Source organism: Syngnathus scovelli, chromosome 13 (genome assembly GCF_024217435.2).
Source record: "Syngnathus scovelli strain Florida chromosome 13, RoL_Ssco_1.2, whole genome shotgun sequence".
NCBI lineage: Eukaryota > Metazoa > Chordata > Actinopteri > Syngnathiformes > Syngnathidae > Syngnathus > Syngnathus scovelli.
Genome location: NC_090859.1, coordinates 11,184,417 through 11,199,404, shown reverse-complemented (window position 1 = coordinate 11,199,404; position 14,988 = coordinate 11,184,417). Strand labels below are relative to the sequence as shown.

The 14,988-nt window shown below is 45.7% G+C and overlaps 1 protein-coding gene across 5 annotated transcripts in view; it reads right to left on the bottom strand.

Moving 5' to 3' along the window:
- LOC125979912 (uncharacterized) overlaps nt 1-14,988 on the bottom strand; it is a 182,661-nt gene that overhangs the window by 66,159 nt on the left and 101,514 nt on the right. For all 5 annotated transcript variants that reach the window (XM_068652821.1, XM_049738784.2, XM_049738782.2 and 2 more), the window contains one exon: nt 9,606-9,745. In XM_068652821.1, the coding sequence (XP_068508922.1) occupies nt 9,715-9,745 (31 nt within the window). In that variant the 3' untranslated portion in view covers nt 9,606-9,714. The remainder of the gene's footprint in view (nt 1-9,605; nt 9,746-14,988) is intronic.

Sequence of the window (14,988 nt, the reverse complement as noted above, 5' to 3'; positions counted from 1 at the left end):
TTTGTTCAAGGTCGTGAAGCATAAGAGGATGTTCTCACTACAAATTAGTGGGAATTGCACTCTATGACATGATACTTTTTTGAATGAACCATTTCGAGGTAACTAAAATAGCCTGAACCAGTAGTTCCTCTGAAAATATAGCAATTACCGGGATTTGGACACTTAGCTTTTTGGCTACTAGGCAGAATTTGCCCGGGTCAGCTGAACGTCCGCGAAAGGCCTTGAGGGAGGAAAGCGACATTGACATGCAAATGATCGTCTCGAACTTTATTGAGCGGGTACATTTAAGTTAATTTGCTGTTGGGAGTGGCTAATTGAAGTAGGCTCCTCCAGTAATTCTTAAGGAGTCAATGCACCTGATTTAGAGGAGGCCCGCTCGTAGATCTCTCCATTGACAGCTCGGTTCGCTCCGCATGTGACATAACGGCTGCAGAGCGAGCGAGCGGGAAAGGCAGCGGAGTCGCGGCGGGGCGACCTTGGAGCGCCGCGTGGTTCTGATGTCAAGTATCAGCACCTTCAAGGCCAATCAGAAATGTTGCAGGAGACGTCTGGTGAAACGCTGCCTCTCCCTTTGGGAATGAAGCGTGTTAGCGTAGCGTCTTGCTTAATTAGAATGATTGTGACGGTAAGGCCGGCCCAAAGTGCCCGCACGCCAGCGAACTGTCGGACAATGTTTCAATCGAGGCCATCTAGTTTTGCAGCAAATGTAGCAAGTGAAGCTAGCAACCACGACCACTAGGGGCAGAGTTAGCATCGTGACATGCTAAGTGGCTAGAAACTGAAATCTATCAATACTCTGCTCCCGAATTCATATTTTTTTGGCAGAGTAACATACAAATTACATCCACCAGTGTGTTCGTACCTGCCCAAATGTCCTTTCCGGCGAAACACGCTTGTCCGATCACACTCAAAGCCACTTATCTATATAAAAGCGTGTGCGCCTCTTTGCCCTTTTGCAGATGTGTGTGAAGGACCGAGCATAGGGAGGAGGACGGGGGGGGCTTAAAGTAAAGCGTCAGGCCGTAATTGGGTTACGGGGGCCAGTGATGGATTAAAGCGCGGCCGGAGAGACGCTGCAGCAACATTAGGGTGTCTGAGATGTCAGAGGCAGAGCGCTCTCATTAATCGCCTCGGCCCGTACATTACTGCATTAGCTGTATTAGCAGCTACGACTCGCCAAGCACTTTGGGATTTCTCGCTGAGGCAGGCCACATTCTTGTCTTACACTTCTGGTAACTGTGGGCGGCGGCTCTCGCTTTTTCATCGACAAGTAGAGGCCAAGACAGTGGGAACAATTAGAGAGGATCAACAAGATTATTAATTCATACCTTGTGATTTAAGAACAGAGCTTATGGAAGTACAGCAGTCGTTAGCGTACTGACCCATCGCATTTAAGAAGCCCGATTGTAGAATTTAGTAGGTTGATGTTGGGACAAAAAAAAATATTTTGCTGCATTGTTGGATGTAACTGAGTTGCTCAGCATTTGAATGATGGAGATCAATGGGGCAGAGGTCATGAGTCAGGGGCGGAGCCTAAACGTCAATGTATGGGCTAACACCGGAAAGCTAACCCTTCATCCGCTCTCTCTTTTTGTGAAGTTTCGCCCACCCCTTTGCCGCCTCCATCCTCCCGGGGCTAAAATCTGTGACTTAATCATAGCCGATGAGTGGCCATGATTATCGCCGAGCTGGTCGTTACCTTCAGCTAAGCCGCGGTGTCGGGCGCATGCAGAAACGTCCCGTCGTATTATTTACCGGTCCCGTCTCGAATTGCGAGATCCGCTCGGCCCTTTCCTGCTTTCTCGCCGTCGGTGTTCACAATGATCCATCTATATTCAACGTCTCATTCATTACAACCTCAATCTGGGGGGGATAAACATTTCCTTTCTTGCCTTGTGAGTCAAAGATGATATAATTTTTAGGGGTATTTTGACTCATTATCATGGTTCAATTTAAAAAAAAATGATACTTAGTACAGGACTGAGGGCTCGACTCATGAAGCCTATGATTGATTCATTAATAGAATAAGAAAGACATTTCGGCCTAAACAGGATCCATTCATCGATTTTTTTTCCCTTGTCCTCGTTCGAATCACGGGTGAACAATTCAGAGTCTTCAACGAACCTAAGATGACTTTCAGCAAAACAGGCAGGGGGTTTTGCGGCTCGTCTATTTTCGGAACGTGGTACGTGCAAAGTCCACACAGGATGCCCAGCGCCGAGATTCAAACCCGGGCACTCGGAACTGCGAGGCGCCAACTATTGCGTGAATATTTTGATATCACCCAAGGACTTTTTTGGAAACCCCCATTTTGCTTTTACCATGGATCACTTTCTCTCGCCGGGCCGCATGACGACAGGCCGAGACGGGGTGCGAGGAGCTGGGCCCGGCATGGATTGTTATTGGATCGCGCTGGTATAGAGCCCAATTTCCCATGAGCGTCCTTTGGTACCTGATCCGCGCTAAGAAATAGAGCAGCGAGCCTACCTCGCGCCCCCTCCCTCTTGTTCTCACACGCAAAAGCGCATGCACACACACTCGGGCCGCGGCTACACACACAGGTATCTGTTAGTCTAGCGAGCGCCTCCATTCACATGGAAAGGGGCTCGTCTTCCGACTCCGGGATGAGGTATTAGCTTTCCCCTGTGGGAGAGTTCTAATTAGGTAATTGACTGATGCATAAAGCAGGTGCCCGTATCCGTTACAGCCGGCTCGACCTGTTCATTATTAAACGTTGACCCTCTCCGCCACTCGTGCCAAAGCTTACGGTGAAGGGGAGAAAGTAGCCGGCAGCTTTGACGGGGATAAGGGACACAACTAATTACACTTTGCCGGTTACCTGAGTGCTGATGCATCTTGAATGAGGCACCTGCAACTCTAATTCCCGCGGAATGAGAACGCCCACTGGCTCCATGTCAGTGTCGGTGGCAAGGAACGAAATACAAAAAATATATATATTTTTTTTAAATAAATAAAAAAATAAATGTGATGAAAATCTTACTTAGCGTATCTTCAACAATTGAGACATTGGGGTATTATAAACACAGGCAATAAAAATCATTAAAAAAAAAAGGGCTTAAAATAAACAAGCCTGCTATTTGGTAGATTCCAGAATCCTCAAAACCGTAGAAAACAGTCTGGACAGTGACATGCGCTGGCGCCATCTTGTCACCCATCTTAACATGACGTCGCAATGCAAAGCAGCAGACCGGTTCCAGAATTTACCACATGTAAAGGATATTTTCCGCAGAAACCTCACAATATAGTCATTGTGGCAAGTTCGTGGACTATAAATGAAAAAGGCGATGATTATTAAGACTTCTATTTCTTGTCTAAATACAGAGTGTGACTACTTTTGCCACCTCGGCTGTCAGGGCGTTATTCAAGGCGGAAAAAGCCCTTCTGGGGAATTAGTTTGGCTGAAAATAGCAGCGTTGCATGACAAACCAGGCAACGGCTCGCCCTCGCTTGTCTGCCCCATCGACAGACGAATGAAACCTGAGCTACACTCCTCCGAGAGGAGAGGAAAGGAAAGGAGAAACTGGCCGAGTGCGAGCGGGCAGCACTTCATTCTGACATTTTGACACTAGTGAAATATATAAAGGATTGGGTTGCCGTTAAGCCCGTCGCCGAGTTATTCACATCACCGGGCCAAACGATCCAGATATGGATTGATAGCGGAGACGAGAATTGATTCAAAGTGCGCGCTTTTTGTGTGCTGGCCGTGTATACGGACGGGAGAGCGAGCTGCAAAACATGACCCCGCACGCTCCATTTTAATTCAGCGACTTACACATTTCATTTACAAGTGTGTAAGTTACAGATGCTTTCAAGCTATTTGGACCGGGCCAGACTGCTGGAGGCGGGCCAGCCTGTAAAGTTTTGCCATCAAAGACCATAAATTGGATCATACTCTTAAAATTGACATTTCTATAATTTTAACTTGTGTTCTGTCATCTTGCGTAAAGGATGAAATAGTGTTGGCTGCCGAGAGATGAGGACGACTCTGGGCAAGGACGCCTGCTGATGTTTTTGATGTCATTTGTATTTGGAATTTGTGGACAAAGATGACGCAGGTCTGTTGAAGAGACCGATGAAGAAATAATTTGCTCCGCAAGCTTGTTTCTTTCCGCAGAGGATTTTGTTTTTTGTATTTTCTTTTATTTTTCTTCTGTCCATTTTTTTTTTTTTTCCAAGAACAAGGACGTAACCTGCTAGCCAAATTGATGGCCAAATTAAACCAATTTTATCATTGAATAGAGAAATTTGTTTTTGCAGTCATGACGGAATGTATTTGCCAGTGTGTGTGAACCAGGAAATAGCGAGTTAGCTAACAAACGAAAGGACAAGCAAAAAATACATGATTCTCCTTAATTATTTCACTTTGATTCGAGGAATCTATTTGCCTTTACGTTTTGAATCATGACAAAATTGTCCCCCCACCCACAACTCAAATACGTTAAGGCCCTACCATCCATTTCGAATGTATTTCATCGATGACACAGAAAACAGGAAGTAAACCGCGAGCTAACAAATGGACAAACAAGTTCCGCAAGTTTTTAACTTTTATCAGACAAAAATAAAGGAGACTGAATACCTTTTGTGCCAAGGGCGCCAGTAGATTACCAGATTGTGGCGTCATACTAAATGTTTAGGCCAAACAATCCCTAATCTGATCGAGCCTAATCCAATCCCATCAACAGAGATCACCAATAGGGGGATCAGACACTCACAACACAGCCTACAATGAATATCATTGCAAATTTGTGACATGTAAATGACCTCATTGGATGGATTTCCAAATATTACAGTGTTTCATTTAGAGCAAAACATCACGTTTGTTGCCCTGAAATAAAATTCGACATCTTATTGTAGCACAGATTTAAAGTGATCATCTGTGTATGAATCCCATTTTTCTCCCGTACAAAAGTTTCTGATTGGACTTCTGCAGTACAGCTGGTACAGCAGTCGTACGCTGGTCAAGTGCCCAACGTAATGGATTCCTCGATCCAATCACGGAGGCTTAGCAGTTACAGTACGAGATGGCGTTCATCACACAGATGTGGCCACTCTTGGCTCCTGAGATGATCAACCACCCACTCCAAAATCTCAGACAAATCAATCTCCCCCCAAAAAAAAAAATCTAATAAATGAAAGCAACAGTATGGCTTGTGCTTTTTTTGATGGGATATTGTGTTATTGGTACGGCATTAAATGCATCTCGATTTTACGAGCATGCTGCAGCCAAAATCCACTCAAGCTGCCTCCTGCTCTGTGCAAGACAAATTAAACTGTTCCACAATCTTGTAGGATCGTTTTTTTATTTTTTAGATATTTCTTTTAATCGTCTTTTGGTCAAGAAAAAATAAATGTTTACCTGCTTTGAATTTTGAAATGACATATTTTGAGTAGTTGTAATAAAAAAAGTAAAGCCAAGAAGCAATTTTCGGCTCTGAAACTGCCAAGCCGCAATGTAACCAAATCAGCAGCTGTATTTCAATTGTCAGATAAAAAATATATATATATACACATAAAAATGAATCGCAACTCTTTTTTTGAACCTGCCCTTTGACATCCGTGAAATTCATACTTCCCTTTAACTCTCGCACCAAAAACATCCCCCGTCTCTGGAAAAGGGACAGGAAGAAGATAAGAGCAATTTTACTCCTTGGTTCCACTTCAAAAGTGGAAAAGATCCAATAAAAATCTTTTTAACAGCAGGTCGGACAGAGGCGAGGCCTCTCTCCCTCGCTCGCTTTCTCTCTCTCTCTCTCTTTTGCTCTGTGTGAGCCTTGTCGTCATGTTTGGAATTGACCCCACGGTGACCCCTTCTTCCTGAACCAGAGGGAAGTCTGTCAGGATGCACAGCAGCTGGCTGAAAGCGCCAGAGACCAAGACAGACAACTTCAAGGCTCGAAAAAGGAAGGGGAAAAAAAATCCCCCCCCACAAAAAATCAACACGGAACAGTTTGGAGAGTTAGTTGATTAATTTAAGGAACTACATTTGACTTTTAAAGCATTTTAATAAAGAATAGAAATATACAACGAATGAACAGATTTTTTTTTTTTTTTTTTACGTAGTTAGCAGCTGTACTAGTAGCTAGCCAAAGCACGACGCCAGCTGGCGCTTAGTTTTGCTTTTCGTTGCTTTTTAATGAGGCACAAAATGCAAATTTCGCCTCACCTACTGTGATGCGAAACTATTTTGAGCTTTGAACTTGCTCCAAAATTAATATTATTCATTAATAAAGTAGATATGTTACTTTTACTGCTGGGGGATTTTACTGTACCTACTGTACCTAACTGCATATCTAGCTAGCATCTGCTACTTAGTTAACTAGCTAGTTATCCAGAAAAACTTTTAAAAAAAAGGTGGGGGGGGTCTGGCAATCTTCTTGTGAGTCCTTGGCAGAGGTCAAACTTCTTCTCATCGTTTCATTTGCATTGCGAGAAGTGAGCAGCAGCCATTTAAGGGGAGCAGCCGCAGAGATTAAACAGGGCAGTCCGGGGTTTAATCTTTGCCCTTCACATCTACTCAGATGCAACAAGGACCACGGCTCGGGATGCTTGTGAGGTCATAAAGGCCTCGTGCCAAAGAAAGGGCGACACCTCCTCACTATGATTAAAACAATAAATCTGATTAGGCCTCTCTTCCTTCATTTTTTTTCCCGTCTTTTACAAGGACCGGACGGCGTGCGTGAGCTCTCCAAAGTCATCTTATTTCATCCGTCTCCCCAGGTGTGCCCGTACTTCACGTGAAACCCAATAGTAGATTAAAGTGCCAAAGCCCTGAGAGAAAAAATGCTTTTAGGAACCGTTAAAAGTGTCTTTAACAGTGTGTTTTTAGGGCACACTAAAACCAACGCACGGCACCACATGGCCGAGATGATGGAGATGACGGGAAGGAGAAGAGATACACGTCCCCAACTTGCCCCTGTCTTAACACCCGGTCTGGACTGGACGGATAATTTTAAATTTTGATGTATTTCTGTCCCGGCTGATTTCAGATCTAACGGTGAAGCAAAGCTTTTAATTCTTGTCTGCCCTAACTGGGCGCCCGCCGGGGTACCCGTGACCCCTTCATACCTGAGCTTGTAAAAGCAGCCACAGGGGGTCTCAACAAGTGAAGAAATGGAAGCCATGTGACACAAGACAGTGCCTATAAATATGGCGGAGATCACAGGGGCACTTAATGCAGGGGTGGGCAGACGCCTTTTTACCAGTGCGTCTACAACATCTTAAAAAGGTTCTGTCGTGTCATATGAAACCAATAAAAAAAAAAAAAAAAAAACTTCCTCCCGACGGGGGAAAGGCCTGCGCCGAAACTCTTCAGTTCTCCTTTCGCTTTAAAGGCACGCTCACGTCACATTCTTTTTGTTGTTGTTGTTGTGCGTGTGATTTATTCACCGTTCCACCTTTATCTAGAGCCCGCTCTCACCCCCTCGCAAAACGGGGGTGGAGACATTTTTTGGAAGGAACTCACTGCTGATTCATGATCCGAGCGAATGAGGTCAAAAGCAAATGGGAGGAGGGCAAATTTGTTATACTGTTTAAGCAATTATTCTAAAACCTACTGGCCACAACATTAGGTACACCAATATTAAGCAAAACGGAATAATTGGTACAGCTAAAATATCATCCTTTCATTTTTGTCGTTTCTTGCCTTACCCCCAAAGGTCAAACTGACCTGTTAGTACCCACTTGTGCTGAATGAAGAGGGTACCACGCAGTGGAAAAGGGGCAGTACTACGTACGGCGGTCCTCACTTTGGCTCTCTGTCCAACAGACGTTTAAAAAAATAAATAAAAAGCCTTTAATCGGGCCGCGGGCCGCTAATGAACACGGGCCGGTGGAGGAGGCCCGAGAGGAGACGCAAAGGAGGAAGGCAATCTCTGGAAATGATTACAGACTCATTTCCTTGTTTATCCTGCCTTTGAAAAGAGAACGAGAGGCCCCCTCCTCCTCGGACCCTCCATCCCAATAGGCCCTCCACTTATTGTGTCAAAATCACTGCACGCCGCCCCCCCCTCCAAACTCCCATCGACAGCACCCGCCAGAAGCCCCCATTGGTCCGTCCTTAATCACTCTCGCTCCGTGCTCTTTCACTTTTGCCCCCGTGCTTTGGAAGATTTGTTTCACTCTTTCACTCAACTATTTCGCTCTCTCTCTTCTCTTGTGCGCTTGCCTATTGTGGAGTTGAGGGTCCCACTTGTAAACAATTTCCCCACAAGATCAAGCTGGGTCCCCCCCCGATCCCTTTTCATAGCGGGGCTCCGGTCGGGGCCCGGCCGGGCCCTTGTCTGCCTCAAGTGGCCGAGCTGGCTGGGCTCGGGGTTAATGGCTGGAAATCTCCAACTAACCTCTCCAGCAGCTGGCTCCAGACAACCCTCTTTCTCATCTTATCCTTTAGCTCTGGCTTCCCTTCTTTTTTTTTTAGCCCCCTCCTCTCTCACTCTCGTCCTCTGCCAACCCCAGCATTTTTTTTTTCCTCTATAGCGGCTCAAGGCCGGAAGAAAACCAAGGAGCATAAGTAAAAATGGGTCTGTAAAGCCCAGCGCCTCCCCCCCTAACTGCCCCACTTCCACCGGCCCTCCTCCTCCATTTCCCCTCTCTCTACGCTTGTCTGCTAAAAAAAAAAAAAAAAAAAAAAATAGAAGAATAAGAAAAGAACCTCCATTGGACATGTCTTTCATTTCCAAACAGGGGTTCAAAGGCACTGGGAGATTTGGGCCCTTTTGTGAGAGCTGGAGGGTAATGACAAGAGGGGCGGAACAACGTCCAATTCCAAACAGCTTCCTGGCCTATTCCGCACGGACTTTCCCCGAGCCAGCCGAGGCCTAATCAACGCAAATCTACACGAGTTGCAGAAAAGCTGTTTCCAGTCCTCAAGTGCTCCAAAGTAGCGCTGAAGTGGAGGCTGGCGGCTGACTGCTGAATCCCGCCGTCTGCCTCTTTAGCTTCGGCGGCAAACACGAAAATTTGGAAGGTCAACAGCCCCGCCGGATTTATAAGGGAACGGCTTTAATCATTAAAACAACAATGAATTATCATTGCCGCTATTTTTGCACGGAGGAATAAATGGCACTATTTCCAAATCACTCAAGAGAATAGAATAAACGCAATTTAATGTGTTGGTGCATAGCGGTGGTGGATAGCAGCAAAATATTCAAATATTCCCCCCCTCCCCCCCCCCTATAAGGTGACACACTTCATTCGGCCTGGCAAGGAATCAACCCCCAAAAATTAGAATGAATATAAAATTATTTATATATATATATATACTATATATATACTGTATATACTGTATATATTAAATATTCAAATATATTTGTAATAATCCCCAAAATGCTGAATTATTTATTACAGTATAGCTCCCGGTGTAAACATGTCCACACTGAATAAAAATGTGCTGGCTTCAAGCATCAAAGTGATAATATACATAAAAAAGCAAGTAAGCCAAATTTAAATATGTCCACACACTCGCACGCACGCACGCACGCACGCACACACAAGCAGGTGGTCCCAGGCCATGAGCACCGATGAGGAAGATGTTGGCCGACATGCCCCGAAAGAAAGAATTTGCTGTTGTCTTTCATCACACCTACCTGTTTTCTTCACACATGGCTTCCTCCTCCTCTTTTCTGGGGCAATGCGAGGCGAGGCGCCTTGGCCGCTCCTGCCCCTCCCACCATCATCTCCTCCATCCATCTCTCCTCATTGCTCACATGGGCGTCCTCTTTTCCACCTGCAAACACAAACATCCCTTCTTCATCATCCGTCCTCAAACGGAAAAACACAAAGCCCCCCCCCCCCCTCGCCATGCCATCAGTGCTGTCCAGCTTTTCACTTACAATTAGCTTTGCGTCCCTTCGCACTCGTCAACTGTCATGAGTTTAGCACCCAGTCATGAGGGGCCTTGACAGCTCAAGCTAAGGCGCCCTGACACCACTGGTGTGAAAGAAGATTCTAATTCTGGATAATTAGCTGACGAGAGCATGGTAGGAGGGGGGTGCATGTGTGTGTGTGTGTAGGGGGGGGGGTCGCTAAGGCAAAGTGGCACAGCGTGCTAAGCACTTTTTGTCAGCTCGGTGTTGGTCCTTCTCGTTGTCCGTCTTATCGATTTCAACTGACCTCATTCATTGGAATGTTCCAAGAGTTTTAGAAGAAAATCACAGAGAGTTGAGAATCATAACACCATACTTCATAAAGGAAATCAAATTCAATTCAGAGGCAATTCTGTAAGATGATTATTCCGAGGCTGTAAACAAACACATTGTTGCTCAGCCTCAAGCTAGCACGCGTCATGGCTAGTCACGTTTATAAAAAAAAAAATGAAACCAGTCTATTTTATAGATTTAACGAGGTATATTGCATAATAAAAACATTTGCATGTTATGCCTTGTCCAGACCATTTTCAAAACTGTAATTTCCAGCAAATTGGAAGATTTGGGCTATCTTAAAAAAAAAAATAGCATTCAAAAGTTACTACTACACTTATTTGCCGATTACAATAACTTTATTCAAGCTGCTCAGATTTTTTCCCCAATATTTTATAGGAAATATATCACATTGACTTGTTCTAATCTGATCATGTGATCAGAGCTGCTTACAGTCCACTCGAGTGATGGGAATCCACAAAATCGTGTTGTCAAACACAACACGCACATTAGGCCCCGGCGTGTCAACAATGCGGAACATCTTAATCGCGTCATTAACACAACATAAAGAAGGCCCGGCCTTTAGAGGGCGGGACACGCCCCCGTTAGCACAAAGATCGCCAGCGTGCAAACACGTAAGAATGAAAAGAAACGGACGCCGACGGCAGGTGCAACTAAAAAGCCAAATTGAAGCGCTCATCAGAAGCTATAGTCCGGGCTGCGGTTTAGGGTGTCAAACGCATCGCGTGTTAGCCGCGCTTTTGTGTGCGTGTACGTTCAAGCCAGTGCACACACCTTCCAATGGCTTCACCGCCAGCACCTGCGCTGACACAAAGACGTAAATGCATCATTTATTTGCACGTTTGTCTGACCTGCTGACACACGTTACCATTTTTTTTTTCCCATTAAAGTGGTATCGTGATTTCGAATTGACCCACATTTTTTTCCATGTTATGAGCCATCGCCTGGTCGATTTTGCGTCACGCTGCAAGCCAAAATTTGAAGTTAGGAAAAGATTCAGATCTGATACACGATTGTGCAGACATATTAAAACACACACACTGCCAGGGAGCCTGGTTGTCTTGAAGGTAGTCTTGACTTAATGTGGTCTTAATACGCTGTGACACTCGTGATGTCACATTCTTTGCACCACCGGCTGCGTTGTTAATGGTCATTAGAGGCTTTAGAGAAGCTCTGATTGGCGTGCTGGCACAATGTGACCCAGTGTGTTTGTTTACACGTCATTTACTATGCGAGTTGGTTCAAATGGTAACGCCGCCAATCGAAAGTGGTCCAAAAATGTTAATATGTCTCACATGACGGCTGGCGGAATCCTCCGCCACCAGCACTGCCACCATATCAACACATTTAGCCAGTTAAGCATCCATGCATGTCTACATATCATCAGGCTGTGACCCCAACAGTTAAGCCCGGCGCCGGAGACCCCCCCCCCCCCTCCCTGCGTGTGTGTGAGTGGAGTGGGCCCATCCAAGCATGGCCAAGGTGGGCCCCAGCCAGTGGCATGAGCCAGACACAGCGGGCAGGAGCGATGGTTTTGAAATGATATCTATTACTGTTAGTGACAGCGGTCCCGCAACGGCCGCCTTGACGCTGCCGCGGACTGACAAGCTGAGCAGAGTGACGCTGATGGCGGCAGGCACAAATCACAATCGCTTTACTGCATCGGCGCCGCCACGCTCTCCCTTAACCTCGGCCCCAAACCTTTGCTCTCCCCCAAAAAACTTCAAGCTCTGAGAAGTGGGAAAGAAGAGGGAAAAAGTGAGGGAGGCTTAATAACAGCCAGCAGAGTCTGTGTTACAGAGACACATTGTTAGCATAGTAGCGAAATTGCTAAATTTAATTTGAACTTAATGCCACAAGTTAAATTAAAAAAACGGTGGATTCTCAGTGATCCAGATCACATAATGCTCAAAGGGTAAATTGAGAAACTATAGTCCTCTATGTTGAATTTAGGGCTGCAGTTAATGATTATTTTAGTTATCGATAAAGCTGATGGTAATTTTTCCGACTAATCGATGAGTCACACCAAAAGTGTTTTCATTTCCTGAGTGAGTCACAATAAAACTGAAATTCGACCCGAGCTTCATCTCGTCATGGTAATCAAAATCCGACTCCCTTAGTGGGAGGGGCCGGTATGAAGAGCAGCTCATTAGCATAAGACAGCACCGCCTCCTCAAAACAGTCTAATCTCAGAAAGTCAAACAAGTTTTATTTATTTAACTCTTCATCACTGATAAAGACACCTTTGACACCTGGGAAGAGTTTAAACTGAATAAAAGCGAGGATATACCATAAGGCTGGGCTTCCCGTGCGGGAGAAAAGAAAACAGACGGCGAGATTTCTTCTGGAGAATGAGAGCAAAGTAGCTCATATGTTGAGAAGGAAGCGCGCCACTGCAGAGAAACGGCTTAATCCCGGATGTGTTGACATTTCTAGCCTTTGGAATACTGCTCATTTCCACCTAGAACTGAAAACATCTTACAGTGCAGGAAATTAAGGCTGATCCCGTCTAATACACGGCCTTAACTTTACATATCCGCTCAGGAATCCACTTTTGCAATTATTGGGCAAAAAAGTCATGTTTTACACAACCCTGGAGAGTCGGATAAAAAGCTAGACAAATGCGATATTGCTTCTTGCTGCGACTTGAAACGAACGTGCGCACAAATTTCTGGCTTTCCATAGACGATATCAAGTCGCGCCGGTGATAAGAAAAAAGAATATTCCTGAGCAGCAGTGAACGTTTTCCGGCAGAGTTTGAGCAGATCTTTGGCGCTCAGGAAATGTGCCTGGCATGCAAATAGAATGCTGCTGCACTTTTGTTTGGTTCCGGTTCTGGAAACACTCAAAAAACCTGCGGCCGACAACCTGAGGGGACTGGGAGCCTCAAAAAAGGGGAAATTGAATATATTTATGTCATTCGGAGCCTAGACTTCCTATTCTATTCCTACTGGAAGTGACTGTGTAGGTTTCTGTAATAGTAGCACTCCGTGTAGAGGATAAAGAATATATGCATTGCTTCAAAAGCTGCTACAATAGATAATACACTTAAAACATCTAAGTTAAAAGTAAGTAAAACACTGCGTCCAAAAGGGAACGAGCCAAAGTCGTATCAACCCTGAAAAAAAAAAAAAACATATCTTCCAGACACCGACGATGGTGTTGGATCTAAAATCCGCACAGTGTGTACCAAACAAACACACTCGCAAGCATGGAAGCACCAGCAGTGCACATCTCGTCAGAGAGCGAAACGAGAGGTAGTGGCGCCCGTTGAGCTGAAAGGCCTCTGGCCACCATGCCAGCACGATCTCCTCAGCACTTTGGGACCCCCCGTCGCTCGCCGCATCCTCGCCTCCCACCCCCCACCGCCCCGCCGCTACCCGCGTTTATTTCTGTCAGCTTCCATATTCTCGTCTTCACAGCGCGTTTGCCCCTTCTCACAAGACATTTCTAGTCCGTGCAGAGAGGCGCGGGCACCCCCGGTAAGATGGTAAACAGGCACACCAGCTTGCGCGGGGCGGGCTCCGCGGTGGCACACGGGGCCCGGGGACACGTCGTCTTCAGACGCTCTCCTTATCTTTATTCTCTACAGGGACGATCAGCGGGGCTGTTACGGCCCTGGCGTGACACCGCCTGTCCCAAACGATACGCCAACACGGGCACCCGGCGTTCACCCCCGCAGTCGTACGGCCTCCATATGCACACATCACTACAATGAGGGTCCTTCAGTGAAAGCCCCGGCTTTCCTGATATCTGCGATATTATCTGGAAAGATTTTTGCCAGTGGAGAGCAACAAAAGGTCAGAGGAGCATTTGCTGATGGTGACCACGATAAACACAATGGGCCGCAGCAAGACGACCCGGTGACAGTGGTTGTGCACAATGCTTACCACTGTTCCAGAAGTCAGGGAATTTAATTGAGATTAATAAAAAAAATATTTTATGAAGACAGCGCCATGTGATGTTGATTTTTTTTTTTTTTTACATACAGGGTAATGTCAAATTATTATGTACAGTATGAATTCACAAACGCAATACTGGTGAAAGGGTCCAACACTGTCATTGCGCAACAAGCGTTCCGCAGCGCCATCAATAGTAACACAATAATCATACTAATTAATCTCATATCGAAACCTATTTGATCTTATCCACCCCCCGTCTTCCCGGCGGAATGGTATATTCCAGTCTAAGCCCGACTTCCTGCCGTCTCCGCAGCGTGCTGACGGTCCTGGACGGACAATGTGGAGCCAGCCGTTGCATCTATCTGCACTCTAATGAGATCAGCGGGAGGAACCGAGGGGGGAGGGAGAAGGGGGGGGGGGGCAATGATAGCTGACATTCTTGTAGCTTCTCTAGACACATGCTAGTGGGGGTAAAAGCTACATGTAGTCCATAATGACCCATGTAGTTGAGCAGAGATAATTGAGACGACATAAGGCAACGACGGAAAGCGTACGAGCAATGTGACGCACTGTCTGAGCTCATGACTTTTTTTGCAGACAGATATTAAAACCTGAAAGCATCAAGGGAGTTTGTTTATGTTCAATTAAAGTGTACTTTTACGGGATTATGTTATCATTTTGTGCTGGCTTTGTCTCTCTGCATTGTAATTACATTCAGGTTACAGGTGTCTAAGGTGAGGGAAAGTCCTGTTTTCGAAAACAACAACGGTTTAGCTTAATGCTAACGCATCATGGCAAAACCCATAGACTGGCTAGCCAATAGCACTGCTTTGGCCGAACATTTCACGTTTGAATGCAAATGATGGAGCAACACATTGATTGACAGAAAGTATAATAATACTCTCAGG